Here is a 23,859-nt window from a genome sequence, read left to right on the forward strand (position 1 = left end):
GTGATATTGGGAGATCGACTCAAGTAGGATATACTTGGGTTTCCCTAAATCACATACTTATTGTTATTATATGCATTGATTTGATTATTATATGATGTTCTATTGACTTTTAGGAAGCATGTATTAGATGAGTATTAGATGGGTAATCTTGTGACAGAAGTGCCTGATAGTGGTGGGATCGCCACGAGCACATTGCACGATGTCACAAGATAGTGTATTGGCGATAGTGCCAAAGTCTGTCACAGGATGATTGGCTATCGATGTGGATAGAATCGGAGTTTCTTCTATTACTGGTGATCGATACCATATCGATGTGAATAGAATCGGAGTTTCTTCTATTACTGGTGATCGATATAGAATGCCAACGTCTGGAAATCGGGATCCCTAGACTAGGATTGAGTCTAATCTGAGTCGTGGAGTCACGAGCATTGTCGACAGTTTTATATTGATTATGTTTCAGAGTTTGATACATATTGCTGTTACCTGTTCATGCTTTTATGTTTATCATATGATGACATGTTTCATTGATTTATATTGGGATTATATTCTCACCGGAATTATCCGGCTGTTGTCGTGTTTGTATGTGTGCATGACAACAGGTGGGACATGATCAGGGTCGAGAAGATGACGAGAGATCAGGATTAGAGTGGAGACCACGGACTTGACGTGCTGTAGATAGGGTTTGAACACTTAATAGATAGTTGTTGAACATTAGTCTGTATTGAATGTATGTCGTACAAGACTTGTACCTTGTTATATACTGATATGTATATTAGTATGATCTCCATTACGTTCCGCATTTTGAAAAAAAAATTTATACCCTGTTTATTATAATTGATTAAATTGTCCTAATGATGATTAAGAATATTATTAGCGTTCGGGTCCCCACAGTATATTTGTAAATTCTAAAAATGCATCAATGTATTAATTTGTAACATTGTGTTTGAGTTCATGTGAAAAATATTATTTATCATTGTAAGTATGAATATAAATTTTTTTTAAAAAATATGATAATTTACCGATTAATTAAAAATGTTATAAAGAATTTTAAAAATCAATTTTTAGTCAAAAAGTTAATAAAAAATTACTTTTATTTATTAAAAAAATTATAATTACTTTTAATTCTTTAAGTCAATAAAATTTTATGATTTTCTTATATCTACTATGATAATTTTATTAAAAAATTAATAATTCTAATTTTAAACTTTATAGAATTTCTTGATTAGAAGTCATAAAATAAATAAATAAAATGTAATTTTTAAATAACAAAAAAATTATTTTATCATTTATATAATAAAATTTATTTATATAGTATAACTTAAAATCTTAAGTTAATTTAAATTTTTTTTATCATGCTTATTGCGAGACTATTCAACTATTAATAATTAAACATTATTAATTTTTAGATAATTTTTAATTATTATTGAATATTACATTCATTTGTATAAATCATAAAATAAAAATCACAAAATCAATTATAGAATTTTAAATTTTTTATGATATTAAAATAAAAATTATTAAATAAATAATCTACCAAAAAAATGAAAACTTTGAAAAAGAAAAAAAAGAAAATATAGAGAGATACATTTTGAAATTAGATAGAGTGATAAATATAGATGAGATGAGATGAAAGAAGATGACAAGTGACGAAATATGATGTGAAGTGACGTGATAGAGTGAAAGAAAGAACTAGTTTACAAGTTAGAAATTTTAAAAATTCTTCCAAATCTTTGTTTTAAATCGATGACAATTTTTCACAATTTATAGTTATATCTTAGTATTTAATATTTGTATGTTAACGAATTCCATGAAATTATTAAAAGTTTATTTACAAATTGAACACCACTAGACTTTTGTAGATTTTTAAAAGTTAATGTTGAATACTACTTGAATTTTAAAACTCTATGAAAGTCTTAATTACTATTAGACTTCTATAAAATTTGCAAAAATCTTGACTGAATAACTTTAAACTTTTAAAATTTACAAAAATAATTAAAAATCAACAAATCTTCAACATTGAATACACTTTTTACTTTCTTTTTAAATATGAATCAAATCAATTAGTATCATAAATTTAAGTATGCGATATCATCTAAAAAATTATTCTTTTTTTACATATATTTTATTAATCTAAACATGACTAGATAATATTGATCAGATAACGTGGTATGATGTTGAAAGTCGTTGAAAACAGCTAAAATAATTCATATTTTTTATGGAGTGAGTCTCATGTGAAACCGTCTCACAGATCATAATCTGTGAGACAAATCAACCCTACTCATATTCACAATAAAAAGTAACACTCTTAGCATAAAAAGTAATATATTTTCATGTGTGACCCAAATAAGAGATCCGTCTGACAAATACGACCCATGAGATTGTCTCAAACAAGTTTTTACCTTTTTTATGAGTAGGTCTCTTGTGAGACGGTCTCACGAATCTTTATCTGTGAGACGGGTCAATCATACCGATATTCATAATAAAATTAAAATTCTTAGCATAAAAAATAATAATTTTTCATAGATAACCCAAATAAAAGATCCGTCTCACAAAATACCACTCGTGAGACCGTCTCATACAAGTTTTTACCATCTTTTATATCCTTTAAAGTATTTAACTCTATCGAAAAGCAAATATCCCAATAACTTTTGATATGATAATGTATATATTGTATACAATTTTTTAAAAAATATAATTTGTCAATTAATTAAACACAATAAATATACTTCATATTTGTAATACTCAACTTGTAAAATCTATGTTTAAAACTTGAAAGAAATATGCTGAAAAGTATGACAAACATGATAATGTGATATACATGGACCTTCTCACAGCTGACTTGGAAGTGCATCATTGGTTAATGCACGTTGGAAGAGCCCACGTAAGCAACAAAAGTCAAACACATTGTTCCTCGGCTCGCAAACCTAAGCTCAAATTTCTAAGACTTACAGTTCAGTAATAATATTAGATTGGTTGATTGCCTTTTCCTTACGAAAAAAAAGGAAAGAAAGAAAAATCCATTTACGCAACAGCTTTGATCTCTCTCTCTCCGAACAATCTCTGTTCTTTTAAGGTAAGAAATCTGAGTTTCTCAGGATTTGATTTTTCTGTGTCTGACCCCGATTCGGATGAGGAAACTTAAGCTGATGTTGTTTCGATTTGGGATGCAGATGAGGCTTTCGGCGGTGGCGGTTGTTTTGGCGGTGATTTTGGGTCTTTTGAAGTGTGGTATGGGGATCAGATTTGTGATAGATAGAGAGGAGTGCATCTCCCACAAGGTGGAATATGGGAATACTGTGCATTTTTCATTCGTGGTGATTAAATCAGAGGGTTCTTGGCATTACAATGAAGATGGCGTCGACCTTGTGGTAATTTATTCTTTATTCCGTTTTTTTTTTTTAAATTTTTCTGGGTTAATTTAGAATAGAAATGGGGTCTTTATTTGAATGAGATGTAGGGTTTCTGTTCATAGTAAATATTTTTATGATATTATTCATCATTTTAATTGTTGGTTGACATTAATGAACCGACAAAAGTGAACAATAATTTTACTTTTCTCAATTATGACCACTTGAATCAAATTGGTGGCATGGTTTAGTTTCTCACCGCTTGGAATGCAACACGATGTCGCGAGGGTGGACAAAATATTGCAGCTGCAACTACTCGAATTTGAGAGTTGAGACCATTGCCATCCCAATATGTATTAAAATCAGAGCGGAAATTGTCCTAATGGATGTTCATTGCCAGTATTCTGTAGCTTTTGTTGAATACACTGTGCTTTTGTGAGTTGTTTTGGATATATTTCTCATTTTGCGGGAAGTTTCATGCTAAATGTTTAATAAAATATGTTTGCTCGATCTCGGAATGATACTCTTGACTTTCATCGAATTATCCATGTGAAGGATATATATCTTGATTCATATTTTCAAAATATTGACTGAAGGATTTGTTATTGTTCAACTGTTTATTTATATTCATTAAAAGATTTTGTTTCTTATAAAAGAAATATTATTCAGGTGAAGGGACCAGATGGTTCACAGGTCCATGATGTTCGTGACAAGACAAGTGAAAAGCACGAGTTTGTGGCTTATCATCAAGGAGTTTACCGATTTTGTTTCACCAACAAATCTCCTTATCATGAAACCATAGACTTTGACGTGCATGCTGGCCATTTCTATTACCATGATGAGCATGCTAAAGATGGTGATTTTTTTCGCTTTCTTTTTTTTTTGAAGAATAATTTAGAATATTAACTCAAGTATGTGACTTGTTGGCATATGCAGAGCATTTTAAACCTCTTTTTGATCATATTGGCAAGTTGGAGGAAGCTTTGTACAATATTCAGTTTGAGCAACACTGGCTAGAGGCTCAAACTGATCGACAGGCAATCGGTAAATTTACTTATTTTATATCCTTTGGAGTAATTTTGGCAGTCTTTGCTATTTTATAATCATCCGATTAAAAATATTTGACATCATTTCATTATATTTATTATGAATATTTTGCGTGTATGGCCCCATACACGTATCATTGTGAGGGTGATTGATGAAGAAAAAAGACGGTGAACACAAAACAAGAATAAACCCTTGCTTCATGAGTTAATGTGCAATTACAATGAACTTCTTGTATTATGTGTTTACCAAATTTTGGTCTCCATCTTGAGTATCAATTTGTCTGTGAAAGAGTTCGACAAAAACTAGTCTTAACTATTTTCCTATTCTTCTCACCACAAGGTGTTGTTCCTTTACCCTAAATGCTTGGCATCGAGGAAAAAATAAAAAATTTTCACGATGACTTTTGTAAAAGTACTTTGTTTCCCTTTCAATATTTCTCTCTTTTTCCCCATGCTGAACTTGAGGAGAAAGGTTTGCTGTCCAGTCTTCTCTGCTTTTTCCTCAAAAAAATTTGAATTTAAGTGGACCCTTATATTGTATAACTTGTTGATGAGAATTCTTTTTTATGTATGGCTTCTGGTTGTTATGTACCCCAAACAATTTGTACAATTCCGTAGATAAGTTACACGAACATAATATCTCATCAGTGCTTTAGAGTGGAAATATAAACCTGATTTGACTTGCGATCGGAAGAGTCTTCCCCTGTCTCTATATATGTGATATATATATATTGTAATTACATATATATTTATGTATTTATTTATCTGGAAAACCACGTTTTTTTTTTATATTTCATTATATTCATTGGCTATATATTTACTAATGATCAGTTGTAGTCATCTACTCCTTAGATAGCTGAATCATTAACACTGATTTTTGAATTGGTTGAGCAGTGAATGAGAAAATGGGCAAACGAGCTGTCCAAAAAGCTTTATTCGAATCAGCAGCTCTGATAGGGGCAAGTGTTTTGCAAGTCTACATTTTACGTCGTTTATTTGAGAGAAAGCTAGGGGTATCTAGAGTTTAATGTTATATCGCCAGCGCTAGACTCGGCCGCAGAATTCTGGGTTTGAGATACACGTCTTGTTCTCTTTTCAGAAACAATATGACCTCCTGGAGTGTGTTTACATTTGAAAAACCTGTTTCAAGATCAGTCATGTCCTTGGTTACCATGGCAAGATTTTTGTTGAAACGTTATTATCTGTAACACTGCTATTTGGGTTCAAGAAAACTAGAAAGTGCGGTATCGGTAGTGTTAATCTTATCATCTTGTATACCAATAATTGAGATCATATTTCCCTAATTTTTGTGCCCACACATTATTTTCTTTCTTTTTTCTAATGGGTGTTCTTGAGTAGTACGATAATTATGTTGGATCCGGTTTTCTACACGCCCAAACGCAGCGGAAGATTTAAAATTTTTTATTTTATTTTGAAAAACAAAATAATATTGCTTTAGGCGCTCGTATGATTTATCAAAACATTCATAGGGTGTTAGAAATTTATACCTTTGTGAATAGATCACTTGGCTCCAACTGATCCGATATAAACAGATCTAGCTCTTGATGAATCCCTACGAACTTTCTTCAATAATCTCCTTGTTTGATCCTCCTATCAAGTCCACGACTAGATTGCTTGATCCTCTTCTAATTTGCACTAGAAAAGTAGAAGAGATTTTACGTAGGAGAGAAATAATGGAGAGACGGCTCAAACCCTAACCATAAATCAAGGTGGCCGAATTTTTCTTTTCAAAATTGGTGGAAGCTCACGTAAGTTTTGGTGGGTGGCTAGGGTTTAGATGGTTAAATGTTTTATTTATAATAAATTAAACCCTAATTACATAATTAACATTAATGGGCTTGATTTAATTAATTGGGCTAGTCCAACTAGTTTAATTAATTTAATTAAAGCCCATTAAAACTTTAATTATTTATTATGTTGGACTTGTACTCCTACAAGCCCATTAAACATAATACACACCACATTTAATTTATTAATTATCAACTCAACTTTTGAGCTTAATAAATTAAATACATTATAAATTCAACATTTGAATTTATTATTTAAATTATGAATTCAACTACTTGAATTTACATCACCTCCAAAATTTAATATTTAATAAACCCAACATTTGAGTTTAATAAATTAAATTCTCAAATTTTATAAATTCAACTCTTTGAATTTATTCTCTCAAAATTTAATTATCATAAATTCAACTCCTTGAATTTACTATATAATATAAATTCAACTTTTGAATTTATTCTCTCAACGGGAACAAACAATCCAGTACTTGTGTGACCCTCAATGGTTCAGGGATACAGCTAGCCGTGGGTTCACAACTCTTTGTGATTCAGGACAGAATCCTTTATTCGGGCTTACCCTAGTTAGCCCCATTCTTTCTATCAACACCTTGATCAAGAATGTCAGAACTCATTTCTGATAGCACCCATCGGATCATGGTAAGAGCGTCTAGTAGCATCGCCCCATGATCCCCTAGGTATCACTGATAGTGCCTGCAAGAACCAGTCGATTATGATTTAACGTACAGTACGGTCCCTTCATCTCATATATCCCGATCGAATCTGCAACCATTGGTTCATCGAGGGTTGCATATTAATTCGATAACTATGTGATAACTATAATAGTGGCATCGCGTGTACTATTTGGAGAACTCCTTCTCCAACGTACATCTCGTACTCTGGCCAGAGATTCCATGCACTATTATTTCATTAGATCACATAGGATATCCACACCCGTAGGTGAGCGGTGAATCCCCGACTACAATGCACTGGCTCCTATATGTGTCGCGACTGTACCCAACCTCGCCACCTGATGACTCTCCTGGAGCCGGTAAACGAGTCAAAGCACAGCCCTAGCATATAGAGCCTCAGAGTTGTCTCGGGTCATAAGGACTAATGGTGTACAATCATAACCACGGACTTATCCTCTCGATGAATGATAACCACTTGGAAAGTCCGAGGGAGGGTTGTTCGGTAAAATCATCATATGACTACCCATCTGCATGTTTGGACATCTCCATGCCCTTACCAAGAAACGCAGTACACAACATCACAGATGCTAGTCTCAAGCTCAAGCGACCTTTATCCATGTTTTAGGCGGCTGAATCGACTAGGAACGAATTTAGATCATACAGTATTTACAAACGAGTTTCAACATCGAATTACGATTCATTTGTATTAAAGTATGATCAAGGTCTTTATCTATGTTAGATAACATGGGTATACAGATAAAGAATTAACAAACCATGAAATAATGAATTATATTAAAATAAAGATTGTTTATTACACTTGAGTCAATAAAATCCCTAGTCAACAGTTGACTTGTAGGGCATCTACTCTAACAATCTCCCACTTGCCCTAGAGCCAACTACCCATTAACTTTAATCCCATTGTTTCGCGATGCTTCTCAAACAATGGTCCTGGCAAGGGCTTCGTAAGTGGATCGGCAACGTTATCTGCAGAGGGGACTCTTTCGACTGATATGTCTCCCCTTCCCACAATCTCCCGGATGATGTGGAATTTCCTCAGTACATGTTTGGATCGCTGATGAGACCTTGGTTCCTTTGCTTGCGCAACGGCACCAGTGTTGTCGCAGTACACCGGGACTGGATCAACTCCATTAGGAATAACGCCCAACTCTTGGACAAAATTCCTCATCCAAACTGCCTCTTTCGCTGCAGCAGATGCAGCAATGTACTCAGCTTCAGTGGTGGAATCCGCAACGGTGTCTTGCTTGGAACTTTTCCAAGAGACAGCCGCACCATTAAGCATGAATACAAAACCAGAGGTCGATTTCGAATCATCTACATCACATTGGAAGCTAGAATCAGTATAGCCTTCCAATTTTAATTCTCCACCCCCATAGACCATGAACAAGTTCTTAGTCCTTCTCAAGTACTTAAGAATATCTTTCACGGCCTTCCAATGCATTGGACCAGGGTTTGCCTGATATCTGCTTGTAACACTCAAAGCATAAGCAATGTCAGGACGTGTCGATATCATACCATACATGATACTACCAATGGCTGACGCATATGGAATTCGTGTCATCATCTCTATCTCTTCATCAGTTTTGGGACACATAGCTTTAGATAGAGTAATACCATGGCACATTGGTAAGTATCCTCTCTTGGACTCTTCCATAGAGAATCGTTTTATAATGGTATCGATATATGTGGCTTGGGTGAGCCCCAACATCCTTTTTGATCTATCTCTATAGATTTGTATTCCTAATACATAGGATGCTTCACCCATGTCCTTCATGGAGAATTTACTGGCTAACCATACTTTAGTTGATTGCAGTAATCCTATATCATTCCCAATGAGCAGGATATCATCAACATAAAGTACCAGGAATGTCACTGCACTCCCACTAACTTTCTTGTACACACATGGTTCCTCAGGATTTTTAGCAAAACCAAACTCTTTGATAGTGCTGTCAAATCTGAGGTTCCAACTCCTCGATGCCTGCTTGAGACCATATATTGATCTCTGAAGTTTGCATACCTTATGCTCACTTCCTACTGATGTGTATCCCTCAGGTTGAGACATATAAATTTCTTCTTTGATGTCTCCATTGAGGAATGCAGTCTTTACATCCATTTGCCATATCTCATAGTCATACCATGCTGCTATGGCTAGTAGTATTCTAATGGACTTAAACATAGCTACTGGTGAAAAAAGTTTCCTCATAGTCAATTCCTTGCCTTTGAGTATAACCTTTTGCAACCAGTCTTGCTTTGAAGGTCAGTACCTTCCCATCCGCCCCAAGCTTTCTTTTGTAGATCCATTTGCATCCTATGGGAACGATTCCCTCAGGTGGATCCACTAATGTCCAGACTTGGTTTGAATACATAGAGTCCATTTCTGACTGCATGGCTTCAAGCCATTTAGTTGAATCAGTATCAGATATTGCTTCTTTGAAATTCATTGGATCGCATCCAACACAAGGCTCATCATGGCCTTGTTCATGAAGAAGTGTATATCTGGCAGGTGGTCTAATAACTCTATCAGACTTTCTAGGAGCTTGTACTTCAACTACTGGTTCTAGGGGATTAGGTTCAACTTCTAAAGTTGATGGAGTATCTTGAATTTCTTCAAGTTTTATCATCTTGCCTTTTCTATCTAATAGAAACTCCCTTTCCAAAAAGGTGGCATTTCTTGAAACAAACACTTTTGCTTCATTAGGATGATAAAAATAATATCCAATAGAATTCTTTGGATATCCTACAAAGTAGCACAAAGTGGATCTACTATCCAATTTGTCTCCCACTGTCTGCTTCACATAAGCAGGACATCCCCATATTCTCAAGTAAAAATACTTGGGAGGTTTCCCCATCCATATCTCATATGGTGTTTTATCCACTGCTTTAGTATGGACATTATTCAACAACATTGCCGCAGTTTCAAGCGCAAAACCCCAAAACATTGTAGGCAATTCAGTGAATCCCGTCATAGATCGAACCATGTCCATCAATGTTCGATTACGACGTTCAGAAACACCATTCAATTGTGGTGTTGCTGGTGGAGTCCACTGTGAGAGAATCCCATTCTCTTTTAGATAACCCAAAAATTCAGCACTCAAGTATTCTCCACCTCGATCAGATCGAAGTGCCTTAATACTTCTTTCTAGCTGATTTTCTACTTCAGATCTGAACTCTTTGAACCTTTCAAATGCTTCAGATTTATGTTTCATCAAATAAACATACCCATACCTCGAATGGTCATCAGTAAAGGTAATGAAGTAGGAATGCCCAAATTTTGTGCTAACACTTAGCGGGCCACAAACGTCTGTATGGATCAAATCCAATAGACCATGTGCACGTTCTACTTTTCCATTGAATGGAGTCTTAGTCATTTTTCCTTTTAGACAGGACTCACAAGTAGGTAGAGAATTTATGTCTGACAAGTCAAACATGCCTTCTCCCACTAGCTTGTGCATCCTTCTTTGAGAAATATGACCTAGTCTAGCGTGCCACATTTGTGCGGGATTTGGATTTTCTATTTTTCTTTTGTTTGTTGTTGTTTTCGTATGCGCTTGGACATTGTTTAAAGGAATCTCTTTCAATTTTAAGTTATAGAGATCATTTGTTAATTCTCCAGTTCCAATCAAACATTCATTCTTGTATAAATTGCAAACACCTTTAGCAAAAACACAAGAATAACCATCCCTATCAAGCATAGAAATAGAAATAATGTTTTTAACCAATTCAGGAACAAATAAAACATCTCTCAAAAATAACTTAAAATTATTGTCCAAAATTAAAGTAACGTCTCCAATGGCAGTAGCAGCAACCCTTGCTCCATTTCCTAGTCTTAGAAAGGTCTCACCATCTCTAAGCCTCTTGCTTCTTCCCATCACCTGCAAATCATTGCATAGATGAGAACCACATCCGGTATCCAATACCCAAGAAGAGGAATTAATAGAAACATTAACTTCAATATAAAACATACCATGGCCAGAACGCTTCTGGGCAAGATACTCCGCGCAATTACGCCTCCAGTGTCCAGGTTTGTTGCAGTGGAAACAGATTTGTTCTGACTTGTCAGGCTTTGTGGGCCCCGGATTAGGTTTCTTGTATGGCTTTTTGTTAGGCTTGTTCTTCTTTGGAGGGGCAGAACGCTTCTTGCCTTTGTATGGGGTTCCCTTTTTCGTGCCGGACGAAGAACCCACTAGAAAAACAGGCTTATCCTTTTTGATTGTGGCCTCATAACTAGTAAGCATATTGACCAACTCTTCAAGGGTGGCCTCAAGCTTATTCATATTAAAGTTAACCACAAATCCATCGAACGAAGAGGGCAGAGACAGCAAGAGAATATCAGTCGAGAGCTCACTAGGGATAACCAAGTCGAGTCCCACCAACTTCTCGATGAGCCCAATCATCCTAACACCATGCTCATGGACCGAAGCCCCATCTCGCAAGCGTGTAGTCATGAGTTCTTTAACAACAGCATATCTCTCTGAACGAGTTTGTACAGCATACAATTCTTTCAGATGTAAGTGAATGTCAGCAGCATTCACAGCCTCCTCGAACCGCTTCTGCAGTTCATTCGACATAGAAGCCAACATGTAGCTCTTAGCTTGAATGTCATGGTCCCACCATTTTTCAAGCTCAGCCAATTTAGTCGGAGTGACATTTGAAGGTGCTTCCTTCGGTGGCTTCTTATCAAGCACATACAGAATCTTTTCCGAGTTCAGAATAATCTTTAAATTTCGAAACCAGTCATTATAGTTAGGGCCAGTCAATTTGTTTTGATCGAGAATGATTGAAAGCGGGTTACGAGTAGACATCGTATATATACTGAAAATGAAAACAGATAAATGTTACTGATAATTTTAAAATAATTCTAAGATATAAAATATGGATTTCATTTTATAAATTACCCTCCCACTATTTTGACATTTCCACCACCCTCTGATGAAAAAGGGAAATCGTATTTCCTTAGTAGGCACGTAGAGTCCAATTAGCCAATTATAATCCCGAATAATATCAGCAAATTATAATTTCTAAAAGGTAGAGTCCAATTGCATCCCTATGCAACCTCCGCGTGTTTTGCCTCACGTTTAATAAGGACCCAATAATATGACGCCGTTTATTTTCACGTGTCAAACCAACCCATCAATATTGAATTGTAGTGGACGGTCGCCATGAGTTCCCCCAATAATATGAGCCGAAGTCATGGGAGTTCCACTCAATTCACATCATATGTCCGGTGGAAGTCACAGCTTTCCGGCGTACAGGCCTCCCCAATAATATGAGCCAGACACTGTCCGCGGGTAGCGATCAACATGCAACCACGGTTGATGGAAGGCAAGGAAAAATTAAACTCTTTTAATTTTTACTTATTCGGTTTGATATAAATTTTGAATCATATTCAAAATGAGGGATTTTAATTAAAAAAATTTGTCTCATCATTTTATTTGAAAATCGCGTGCCACGAGTTTGTATGTTTGCCGGATTCATGCAACTATATTATATAATAATATACATACATGCATACTACTATATATCACATATATCATAATATGACATTCAACAATAAATAAGGATGATCGATTGCCAACACTAATAGATCCATGTGAGCCATACATGGATCCAGGTCCAAACCTAGGTGAATGCAGGGATGCAAATGCAACTTATTACAAAAGCTTCCAATATTTTACATGTCTTCATCTTGATCATCGGGCCCACCATCTTCCAGTCTTGATCTCCCACTATTTCTAATTATTACATTTGAATAGCCATGGCACATAAGGGATACATCTCATGGGGGTGGAAACGGGCCATAAACCAGGCCCACTTTAATAATATCAAATATTATAAAATTGAATAAAAACAGTAAAATATCCTAACATACACCTAACACATTGGTCAAGGCTCTCGATCATCCTTCATGCATTTAATATCAAATATTAACATCAATTTAATTAAACAATTTAATTAATTGATAAATCATATATCTAATAATTTTATCACTAACCACCATAATTATTAAAGAATTTAATAAATTAAATAAACTCTTTTATTTAATTTCCAATTAAATCAATAATAATTGATTTCTTATAAAACTCATTTTTACCATAAATAATTAAAATCATATTCTAATTATTTATTTTACAAGAAAATTATTAATTTTCCAAAAATTAATTTTCCAAAAGAAAAAATTGAATCAATTTCAAAAATATCAATTTTCCCCATAATTTTGAAAAATCAGAAAATTGCACCCCGGGCCCAAACAATTCAAGCCCATCAATTTTGCACGCTTCCCGAGACGATCCCGGGTCGTCGCCCCCGCTGCCCGCCCGCTGCCCGAACGTTTCGGGCAGTGGCAGCAACCTGTGCGCGCAGGCGCGCACAGGTGCGCGCAACGCCGCGCGCAGCGTGCGGACGCTCCGCACGCTGCGCCGCGTTGTGCGCCGCGCGGGGCGGCGCACAGCGTGCGGACGTTCCGCACGCTGCGCCGCTCTGCGCGCGCACGCTGCGCGCGCGCGCTGCGCGTTCCTGCGCGCAGGGCGCTGCGCGCTGCGCGCGCAGCCCTGCGCGGGGTCTGCCCGGAACAGTTCCGGGCAGATCGCGAAATTTTTTTTTTTTTTTTTTTTGTTTTTCCGAAAAATTTAATTTTTTATGGTGCATCAATATTTCTGAAAATTTTCTTGTGTGGTTAGAAACAAATTATTCAATATAATTTAAATCATACGATTCAGAAAACCTAGCTCTGATACCACTGTTGGATCCGGTTTTCTACACGCCCAAACGCAGCGGAAGATTTAAAATTTTTTATTTTATTTTGAAAAACAAAATAATATTGCTTTAGGCGCTCGTATGATTTATCAAAACATTCATAGGGTGTTAGAAATTTATACCTTTGTGAATAGATCACTTGGCTCCAACTGATCCGATATAAACAGATCTAGCTCTTGATGAATCCCTACGAACTTTCTTCAATAATCTCCTTGTTTGATCCTCCTATCAAGTCCACGACTAGATTGCTTGATCCTCTTCTAATTTGCACTAGAAAAGTAGAAGAGATTTTACGTAGGAGAGAAATAATGGAGAGACGGCTCAAACCCTAACCCTAAATCAAGGTGGCCGAATTTTTCTTTTCAAAATTGGTGGAAGCTCACGTAAGTTTTGGTGGGTGGCTAGGGTTTAGATGGTTAAATGTTTTATTTATAATAAATTAAACCCTAATTACATAATTAACATTAATGGGCTTGATTTAATTAATTGGGCTAGTCCAACTAGTTTAATTAATTTAATTAAAGCCCATTAAAACTTTAATTATTTATTATGTTGGACTTGTACTCCTACAAGCCCATTAAACATAATACACACCACATTTAATTTATTAATTATCAACTCAACTTTTGAGCTTAATAAATTAAATACATTATAAATTCAACATTTGAATTTATTATTTAAATTATGAATTCAACTACTTGAATTTACATCACCTCCAAAATTTAATATTTAATAAACCCAACATTTGAGTTTAATAAATTAAATTCTCAAATTTTATAAATTCAACTCTTTGAATTTATTCTCTCAAAATTTAATTATCATAAATTCAACTCCTTGAATTTACTATATAATATAAATTCAACTTTTGAATTTATTCTCTCAACGGGAACAAACAATCCAGTACTTGTGTGACCCTCAATGGTTCAGGGATACAGCTAGCCGTGGGTTCACAACTCTTTGTGATTCAGGACAGAATCCTTTATTCGGGCTTACCCTAGTTAGCCCCATTCTTTCTATCAACACCTTGATCAAGAATGTCAGAACTCATTTCTGATAGCACCCATCGGATCATGGTAAGAGCGTCTAGTAGCATCGCCCCATGATCCCCTAGGTATCACTGATAGTGCCTGCAAGAACCAGTCGATTATGATTTAACGTACAGTACGGTCCCTTCATCTCATATATCCCGATCGAATCTGCAACCATTGGTTCATCGAGGGTTGCATATTAATTCGATAACTATGTGATAACTATAATAGTGGCATCGCGTGTACTATTTGGAGAACTCCTTCTCCAACGTACATCTCGTACTCTGGCCAGAGATTCCATGCACTATTATTTCATTAGATCACATAGGATATCCACACCCGTAGGTGAGCGGTGAATCCCCGACTACAATGCACTGGCTCCTATATGTGTCGCGACTGTACCCAACCTCGCCACCTGATGACTCTCCTGGAGCCGGTAAACGAGTCAAAGCACAGCCCTAGCATATAGAGCCTCAGAGTTGTCTCGGGTCATAAGGACTAATGGTGTACAATCATAACCACGGACTTATCCTCTCGATGAATGATAACCACTTGGAAAGTCCGAGGGAGGGTTGTTCGGTAAAATCATCATATGACTACCCATCTGCATGTTTGGACATCTCCATGCCCTTACCAAGAAACGCAGTACACAACATCACAGATGCTAGTCTCAAGCTCAAGCGACCTTTATCCATGTTTTAGGCGGCTGAATCGACTAGGAACGAATTTAGATCATACAGTATTTACAAACGAGTTTCAACATCGAATTACGATTCATTTGTATTAAAGTATGATCAAGGTCTTTATCTATGTTAGATAACATGGGTATACAGATAAAGAATTAACAAACCATGAAATAATGAATTATATTAAAATAAAGATTGTTTATTACACTTGAGTCAATAAAATCCCTAGTCAACAGTTGACTTGTAGGACATCTACTCTAACAAATTATTATCAAACATTCTTGTAAAATATGCTAAATATTGGATTCGCAGTGGTCTGCCTCGGTTTTACCATTTTTTTAATGGTCTGTTTTTAACGACCCATGATTCTCGGTTTATTTATGAGTAAAATTTAGAATATTTTAATAGTGATTTATGGGTTGGAGCTATTGTAAACTTTTTGGCTATCATGGAATTTCTTAATGATAAACGAATTAGAGAAGGATGTAAACAAACACAAATAAACAAGTAAAATTGAGATTGACTGGGGAACACAGATTCTATAAATAAATACCGAAATAGAGCAAAAGCAATGTCAAACATAGAACTGGCTTAATTGCGATCAACCAGAGAACTTAAACACATGTTTCCCCCCTCCAGGTTTGCATGATTCATACTCTAACAACATAATTTGCAGTACACAAAAAGGAGTACTCTTGTGCCTGATACCATCTGCGTCTCCGTTTGGGAGATGTTTTGTTTCCAAGCTGATACAATTATCCCCTCCCATACATATTTCAATTGTAAACTACTGAAGAGACTCGGGCTCTACATGCAACACCAACATTTTTTCTGCAAACGAAGCATACTCTGATAATGTAAAAAAAATTCAACAATATTAGCAAAGGTAGTAAAATTTAATCTGCGTCCATTGAAATAGCACGAAAGCCAGGGGAAAGGGCCAACAGACAACACCCAAATGGAAATTGTATAGAATGAAACTATAAGATCTTCTACAACAGAGTTGGATAAAGCCAGGGAAAAAAAACAAACGTAATTGCAAGTTCTTTTTCAGGCACACCGGCAGAAGGTGTTCATAGTAAGTGATGTAACCCAGGCGAAATGGTCGAGTCGGGTCGGGAACTCTGCCGGGTAAACTATCAAAAATATCGAAGGAAATATGAGTTAGACGCTGGACCTGGATTGTGATTTTTCGAATACTTTGAGGGACATGCAAACAAGGAAAATAACCACGTGAATGGGCGCCGGAAGGGTGTCCGGCGTGACCACTCCAATGCTTAAGTCAGCAGGGTACTCAAGCAATAAAACCAATGTAGCCAAGTGATGGCTGTGATGATTGGTGTGTAGTAAATGAAAGTATTAAATGTCAATTAATATCTGAGTAGATGATAAATGCGAATAAGAAACCTGGTATATATAATAGAGGGATCAATGATGACCTCGTTTTTTGTGTGTGGGCATTAAATATAGTAGGGTGACTGATTGCACCCTATTGCTCTGACATGTCAAATCATATGCTAATCATGTCCCATCTGTCCTGTCAACCATTAATATTAATCAGGGATAGGTCGGCTGTATGTGTGCTCTACCAAGTCAACGCAATTAAATGTTCCCCCCGCATCGAGGTGGCAGAGGAGAAAACTTCTCGAGTAACCGTGTAAGAACTCGAGCGTCACGTCCTAGGCAAACCCATAACCCAGGATATGAGCGTTTGCTGTCACATCCAACTTGAAAATATTCTGCTCTGACCCGGGCACCGTTCATGGGCATGCCCCATGACCCGAGAGATCCCGGGCCCTATCAATGTCCCGGGACATATCGAGGCATCATCACTCCCTCTTTATATAGTCGGGCTAGAGTCTACTCGCTGTCCCGATTGGTCCCATGTGCCCGGTAAGGAAAATCACTTTAACACACTTACTTTCTTGGCTGGCTATAATGTACCGATACTCGTACGTTGTTGAGACACGTCTTATATTATCCAAAGCGTTTTATGCTCTCGAGGATGATCATCGTAATATTTTGATATTTGTGCACGTCTTTCCAACTGTTTGGTACAACTTCCAATACCCATCTTAACCGTCAATGTATCAAGAAATCAACGGTTGTGACTAGCCCCTTACTCCTATATATAGCAACATCCTTTCTCTAAAATTACACCAACCAGCTTGTTATTTGGAAAATCAAATGGCGAGTTCAAGTAACCCAAAGACTCTTGACATGGAGGAAATTTCGGATGAATTATCCGAGAAGAGAAAAGCTGAGATGGAAGATGAAGTGTTCCAAAAAATTATCCGCTATTGGGAAAAGCTCCAGAGATTACAATTTCTTTACGAAACCGGGGAAGCTAATGCTTCGAGACTAGTGGTAAAGATGGAGAAGTACCGGGAACGCCTGAATGTTACCGAGGAGGTGAACATCTTCGAAAGCGACTATGTATACCAACTGATGCTGTTCAAGGAGAGGAAAATCTTGTCAGACATCACGGGCTCCGATAGCTTCCTCAAGACGTCCACCAGTGAATTAAGAAAATGGAGGACCATGTGGACATTTTTTTGTAGAGGAAGAATACTTCGATGTAATCCGCAGAAATGCACTTAAGTAAATAAAATTCCTCTTTTGTTCATCTCTGTTCTTTACTTTTGAGGCCTTGATTTAATTTCCACCATTGGGTGCACACTATTAATTTGAATAAGATACCTGATTAATAATCGAAATGATCGATTAAAAGACTGGTTCTAATATACCGGGCTTAGAACACCATGCCGGGTCTTCATACTTCTCGAGATGATGATGAGACGTCAGGGCTTCTAATCTTCCGAACCATGGTGTTGTCATAATTATGCATGAATCATCATTAAATCTTATCTGAAAAAACTTCTCATATTCTGAGACGCTTCGATAACCGCATACGCCTTCTTGCCTGCCTGTTGGGACTTTCGAGGCATTTACCGATCATCTACGTGTATGTATATTAATGATAGTATGCTTCGATTTACTCTCCTTTCGAGGCATTTACTCTCCTTCTCCAAATAAATGATAGTATGCTTCGATTAGCCCGAGACCCTTCGAATTTCTTCGCATTAAATGCCCTCCCTCTATAAATAAGCCCGCGAGTGAAATGCATCGGCATTAGCAGAATAATGTCGAGCTCAAGCGATTCTAGTACTTGCAGCAGTACCGTTTCCTCCATTGGTGCACAGAGTCAGATACCGGCCGAGTTGCGCCCTTACGTGGAGAATTTCAAGAGGACTGTTGACGAGTACATCCTGGCCAAGGTCATGTGTACTTGGCACAAAATTAATTCATCGGCCTCTTACACCTAAACGGTGCGGTCCTTACCCGTGCTCAAAGATTAGTAATGAGGAAATACAGACAAGAGCTAGGGGTGGCTCGAATTGCAGATTTGTTGACTGATCAGAATCTACTGCATACCATGTTATGGAAGGAATGACATCATTTAAACAAGATCTCGAACACCGAGTCCTTCACTAACCTTCATATCCAGGAAGTGACCGACTGGATGGATGAATGGAAAGGTCGTGTGGCCTCTGAAATATCTGTAATACGACGCCGACCATTTCCTTAATAAAATTCTTAATTATTGCCTCTTGTGTTCTTTTGATTTTCTGCAAGTGGATTAACACGAACAGACCTAATAATAATTAATAATCGACAAGTTGAAAAGATTGGTTTAAAACTTAACATAGGATGCCGGTGCTTCATATTCCCGGGCTACCAAATAAAATGCCTGGGGCTTTATCTCTCCCGGGCTTATGGATAGAATGCCGGGTCTTCATGTCTCTCGGGTATGAAATTCTTCTCTTATTCGCGTTCCCCGAGGAATCAATGTGTATTCATAATGACAAACTTCCAGATGACGTATTGTCAGAGTCTGTACGTATTCCAAGCAAGTAAATAATCATGGCGCCAAGATTCCAGCACCTGTCTTTTCAAATTTCCCGCCTAATCATGCCGCTCAATTTCCGAGGCTAATCTGGCCCGTCCAATCTATTTCGGATCAACGGTACAGATTTCCTTTTTCCCCTATATATAGTAGTTCATCGATTTTCCCAAAAATCACTTGCAAATTCATTTTGTAGCGAAGCTCTGCCAAATTCTTTTTTCGGGCTCTGTTACGTAGATCTCTCCGGCAATCTCTCCGGCTACCAACCACCACTTTCGCTCCTTTTCAGTAAGTTCTTCTTTTCCCGTATCTTATTTACCCCTTCTTTTTCATCATGTCCAACTCTACCTCTTCTACCTCCGATAAGAATGTTAGAGGTCGATCGCAGGACAATTCCCACACCCCTTTCGAACAATCTGTTCAAATTCCGAGGGGTGTTCCTACTGTTTCTTCTCGACCTCTACCCAAAAAGGCTGCTAAAGCATCTTCCTCCCGACCTCTGGGTTCTCCGAGTAAGGGGAAAGAGAAAATAACAGGGCCCTTTTGGTTTTCCACTGTGACCTCCACCCTTCGCCCGAGTAGCTTAGGAGAAATCTGATCTCTGGGATCTATTCCCTCCTCTTATGAAATCAGAATTCCCGGACCGAACGATTACCCTGATACCCCTCCCCTCGGATACCACGCCTTCTTTCTTGAGCAGCTTAAGAGTGGTCTCCGCTTCCCGGTACATCACTTCTTTGAAGGAGTTGCTCGATTTTTTAATCTCCCTCTTAATCATCTTCATCCTAATGCTTTCCGTATTATGACAGCTACCTTCGTCTTGTTCCGTATGAAACTTATTCCTATTAACTCCTCCATCTTCCATTATTTCTATTCTTGCCGATTCAATGATGGGGTTTTCTCTTTTATGGCCCGGATGCATTATCGGTTTCTAACCGACATCCCCTCCTCCTTGAAGGGATGGAAAACAAAATTCTTCTTTCTTCGATTTCCGACTCTCCCGACTTGCGCCTTGGGCTTTCTGTCTTCTATGCCCAAACAACCCGAACTTCCACGAGATTTCAAGCTTCTCCCCCCTTTCACCCATGCCTGGGACGCTTTGGGAAAGCAATCCTTCTTATCCTCGGTGCTAATCGGGTCGAATAATCTGGTTTATTATGGGATCGGGTCCCGGCCTGAAGACCCTGTAGATCAGATCATTGATGAGTTTGATCAACCCGGGCCATAGGCGGGTAAATTGCTTTTCTCGGTTCTTATTTTTTTCCGTAGATTCATCTTTTTGATTCATTCTGTCTCTGGTGTAGCCGAAGAAGATATGATCAGAACGAGCTTTCAAGAGGCTGCCGCCAAGAGGAAAGCGGAGCAAAAGAAAATTAGGGCGGAGAAAAGGGCTAGGGAGGCCTAAGAACAGGAGGAGCGCCAAGCCAGGGAGGTAGCCAAGGCTTGTGAAGCGGAAGAACGCCGAGCCAGGGAGATAGCTGAGGCTCAGGAAGCGGAAGAACGTAGAGCCAGGGAAGCCGCTGAGGCTCGGGAAGCAGAGGCTAAGGCCCGAGAGGAAGCTATTCCTCCCCGGGAGGGACCTGTCTCTTCGGGCATGGAGGAAGACTCGACCCCTCTGAATCATCACAAGAGGAAAGCCACGACGGAGCCAGGTGTGGAGACAATAGTGGTGGAAGATGAGCCCGAGGAAGTTGCTCACTCTCCTTCCTTCGCTGGTTCCTCTGCGGGTGCTTCTATCGGGAGGCCTTTGATTCTCCCCAATATTTTTGGGGATACTATCAGTTCAGATCTAGTGAGGATGGTTCGAGGTCTTCTTCGTCCTGATGAGGTAGCACACCTCCAGGGAGTTCAGCCCAACATGCTTCTGAGTGAAGGAGCATCCCGGACCTTCTCTGTAAGTCTACTATCTTGGCTTTTCCCTTTTGTACTAGCCTTCCTGACTTCTTTCATCTCCAGGGCTTACAGATGTTAATACATGGGTATGAACGGGTGGCTAAGGTGGCAAAGGGAGCTCATGCCCAAACCAAGGTCGCTAGGGAGACGCATGCCAAACTCAAGGAGGAAGTTGGCCGGATTAAGGAAATCCATGAAAATGTCCTTTCCCGGGAGAGGGCCGTCTGGCAGCAGCAAATGGACTTGATTCGGGCTGAATTAACTGCCGCTCGGGCAGAGATGCAAACGGCTAAGGAAGAGGCGGAATCCTCTCGGGTTCGTGCTGAGGATTTCGAGGCTGTTGCTACTGAGGCCCGGGCAGAGGCGCAGGCCGCCAGAGAAGAAGCAGAATATTCCCGGGTTAGGGCTGAGGACTTTCAGGCGGCTGTGACCCTTATAAAGAATACTCAGGCAGAACAAATGTCGTATTTTCTGAAGTCCCCTGAGTTTAAGAAAATGCTGGCCGAGAAGGCCTTTCCATAGTTTGAGCAGGGCTTCAACAAGTGCCTGGAGCAATTTGAGGAAGCGGGTCTGGTTCCGGCCGACATGGAGGATTTTCCAAATTTGGAGAAGGCCGCTGCATCCCTTCCTGACGATGATGAAGAAAACACAGAGAAACAGGACCCCCTGTAGACTAAGTAGTTTATTTTTCTTTTATTCCTGATCTTTCAGGTACTTTGTAAATATTTCTTCTCTTTTAATGAAACATAAATGCTTTGTAGTCATAAGTTTTTGAATTTATTTCATCGCATGTCATGGAAAGATTCCTTGATCTTGATTGTCAAATGAGGTACGATTCCTCGGGGTAAAGTATGTCTTTAGGCTTTGATATGTCCGGGGTGCGGGTCCACCGGGCCAGGGTATGGGTCCCTGGGCTTTAAAGTATAACCGGGGTATGGGTCCACCGGGCCAGGGCACGGGTCCCTGGGCTTTAAAGTATAACCGGGGTACGGGTCCACCGGGCCAGGGCACGGGTCCCTGGGCTTTAAAGTATAACCGAGGTACGGGTCCACCGGGCCAGGGCACGGGTCCCTGGGCTTTAAAGTATAACCGAGGTACGGGTCCACCGGGCCAGGGTACGGGTCCCTGGGCTTTAAAGTATAACCGGGGTACGGGTCCACCGGGCCAGGGCACGGGTCCTTGGGCTTTAAAGTATAACTGGGGTACGGGTCTACCGGGCCGGGGTACGGGTCCCCGGGCTTTATAGTATAACCGGGGTACGGGTCCACCGGGCCAGGGCACGGGTCCCTGGGCTTTAAAGTATAACCGGGGTACGGGTCCACCGGGCCAGGGTACGGGTCCCTGGGCTTTATAGATACTCTTTTGAATAATCTCTTCATTTGATGTAGAAATAATAGATACAAATGTCTCTAAACATAATATTTCTTTAAATGAAAAGCATTCCATGGCCTTTTGAGGGTATGCCCTTGAGAATCTTCAAGATAATAAGCTGTACCCGAACTGACTATCTTGATTACTTTGAATGATCCTTCCCATTTTGCTTCTAACTTACCTACGTCACCCACTGGTTTGATCTTTTTCATGACCAAGTCTCCTATCTGAAAGTCCCGTATTTGAACATGCTTATTATAAGATTTCAATACCCTGCTGCGATAAGTTTCCATCCGGATGGCTGCTCTATCTCTCTTTTCTTCAACCAGGTCAAGTTCAAGGGTCCGGGATAAGTTATTGTTGCTTGAGTAGGATTCTACCCGAGCGGAAGATTGTCCGATCTCCACCGGCAAGACTGCTTCTGAACCGTAGACAAGACCATACGGGGTTTCCTGAGTGGACGATCGAGGCGTAGTTCGATAAGCCCATAGGAAACTTGGTAATTCTTCTACCCAATTTTTTCCTTTCCCATGGAGCCGAGCTTTTAAGGCTTGCACAATGATCCTATTAGTTACTTCAGTCTGGCCATTGGCTTGAGGGTAGGCTACCGAGGTGAAAGATTGCATAATCTTCATTTCTCGACACCAGGAGGTGATCTTCTTTCCTTGGAATTGTCTCCCGTTATCTGAAATTAATTTCCTTGGGATGCCATATCTGCAAACAATGTTCTTCCATAGGAATTTCATGACTTCATCCTCAGTGATCCTTGCTAATGGCTCAGCCTCTACCCACTTGGAAAAATAATCCACAGCCACTAGGAGGAACTTTTTCTGGGCACGAGCTAGGGGGAAGGGACCCACAATATCCAAACCCCATTGGTCGAAAGGGCATGATGCAGAGATTGGTTGCATATTTGCGGTCGGGCGATGGTGAAAATTAGAATGATGTTGACAACCCTGACATTTTTGGACGAGCCGAGCAGCATCCTGGCTCATTTGAGGCCACCAAAATCCAGCCAAAATAGCCTTCCGAGACAGAGCCATTCCCCCAAGGTGTTCCCCACAGCATCCCTCATGTATTTCTCGAAGAACGTACTCTATTTCTTCTTCTGATAGGCATTTAAGTAATGTGCCCTGAAAGGATCGTCTGTATAAAACATTATTCAAAAGGGCGAACCTGGGCACCTGTTTTCTAATCTTTATAGCCTGGGCTCGATCTTCTGGAAGCTTCTCATCTCTTATGTATTCCATGATAGGAGTCATCCAAGAGTTTTTCTGGACTAGGGGTGTTTCTCCTTCAATGGATGATACTAGCTGGGT

At 38.9% G+C, this 23,859-nt stretch overlaps 1 protein-coding gene across 2 annotated transcripts; it reads left to right on the plus strand.

Annotated features, from left to right (window-relative positions):
• Positions 1–2,923: 2,923 nt before the first annotated feature.
• LOC140838917 (transmembrane emp24 domain-containing protein p24beta2-like) lies at positions 2,924–5,697 on the plus strand. 2 transcript variants are annotated; one of them, XM_073205543.1, is made up of 5 exons: positions 2,924–3,073; positions 3,171–3,368; positions 4,017–4,203; positions 4,284–4,391; positions 5,288–5,697. In XM_073205543.1, exons 2-5 carry the CDS (start codon positions 3,171–3,173, stop codon positions 5,419–5,421), a joined length of 627 nt encoding a protein of 208 aa, XP_073061644.1. In that variant the 5' UTR covers positions 2,924–3,073; the 3' UTR covers positions 5,422–5,697. The 2 variants fall into 2 exon arrangements, with proteins under 2 accessions (XP_073061644.1, XP_073061643.1); XM_073205542.1 differs by lacking the exon at positions 2,924–3,073 and having other exon boundaries at positions 3,165–3,368.
• The last annotated feature ends 18,162 nt before the right edge of the window (positions 5,698–23,859 follow it).

This window comes from Primulina eburnea, chromosome 8 (assembly GCF_022965805.1).
Source record: "Primulina eburnea isolate SZY01 chromosome 8, ASM2296580v1, whole genome shotgun sequence".
Classification (NCBI taxonomy): domain Eukaryota; kingdom Viridiplantae; phylum Streptophyta; class Magnoliopsida; order Lamiales; family Gesneriaceae; genus Primulina; species Primulina eburnea.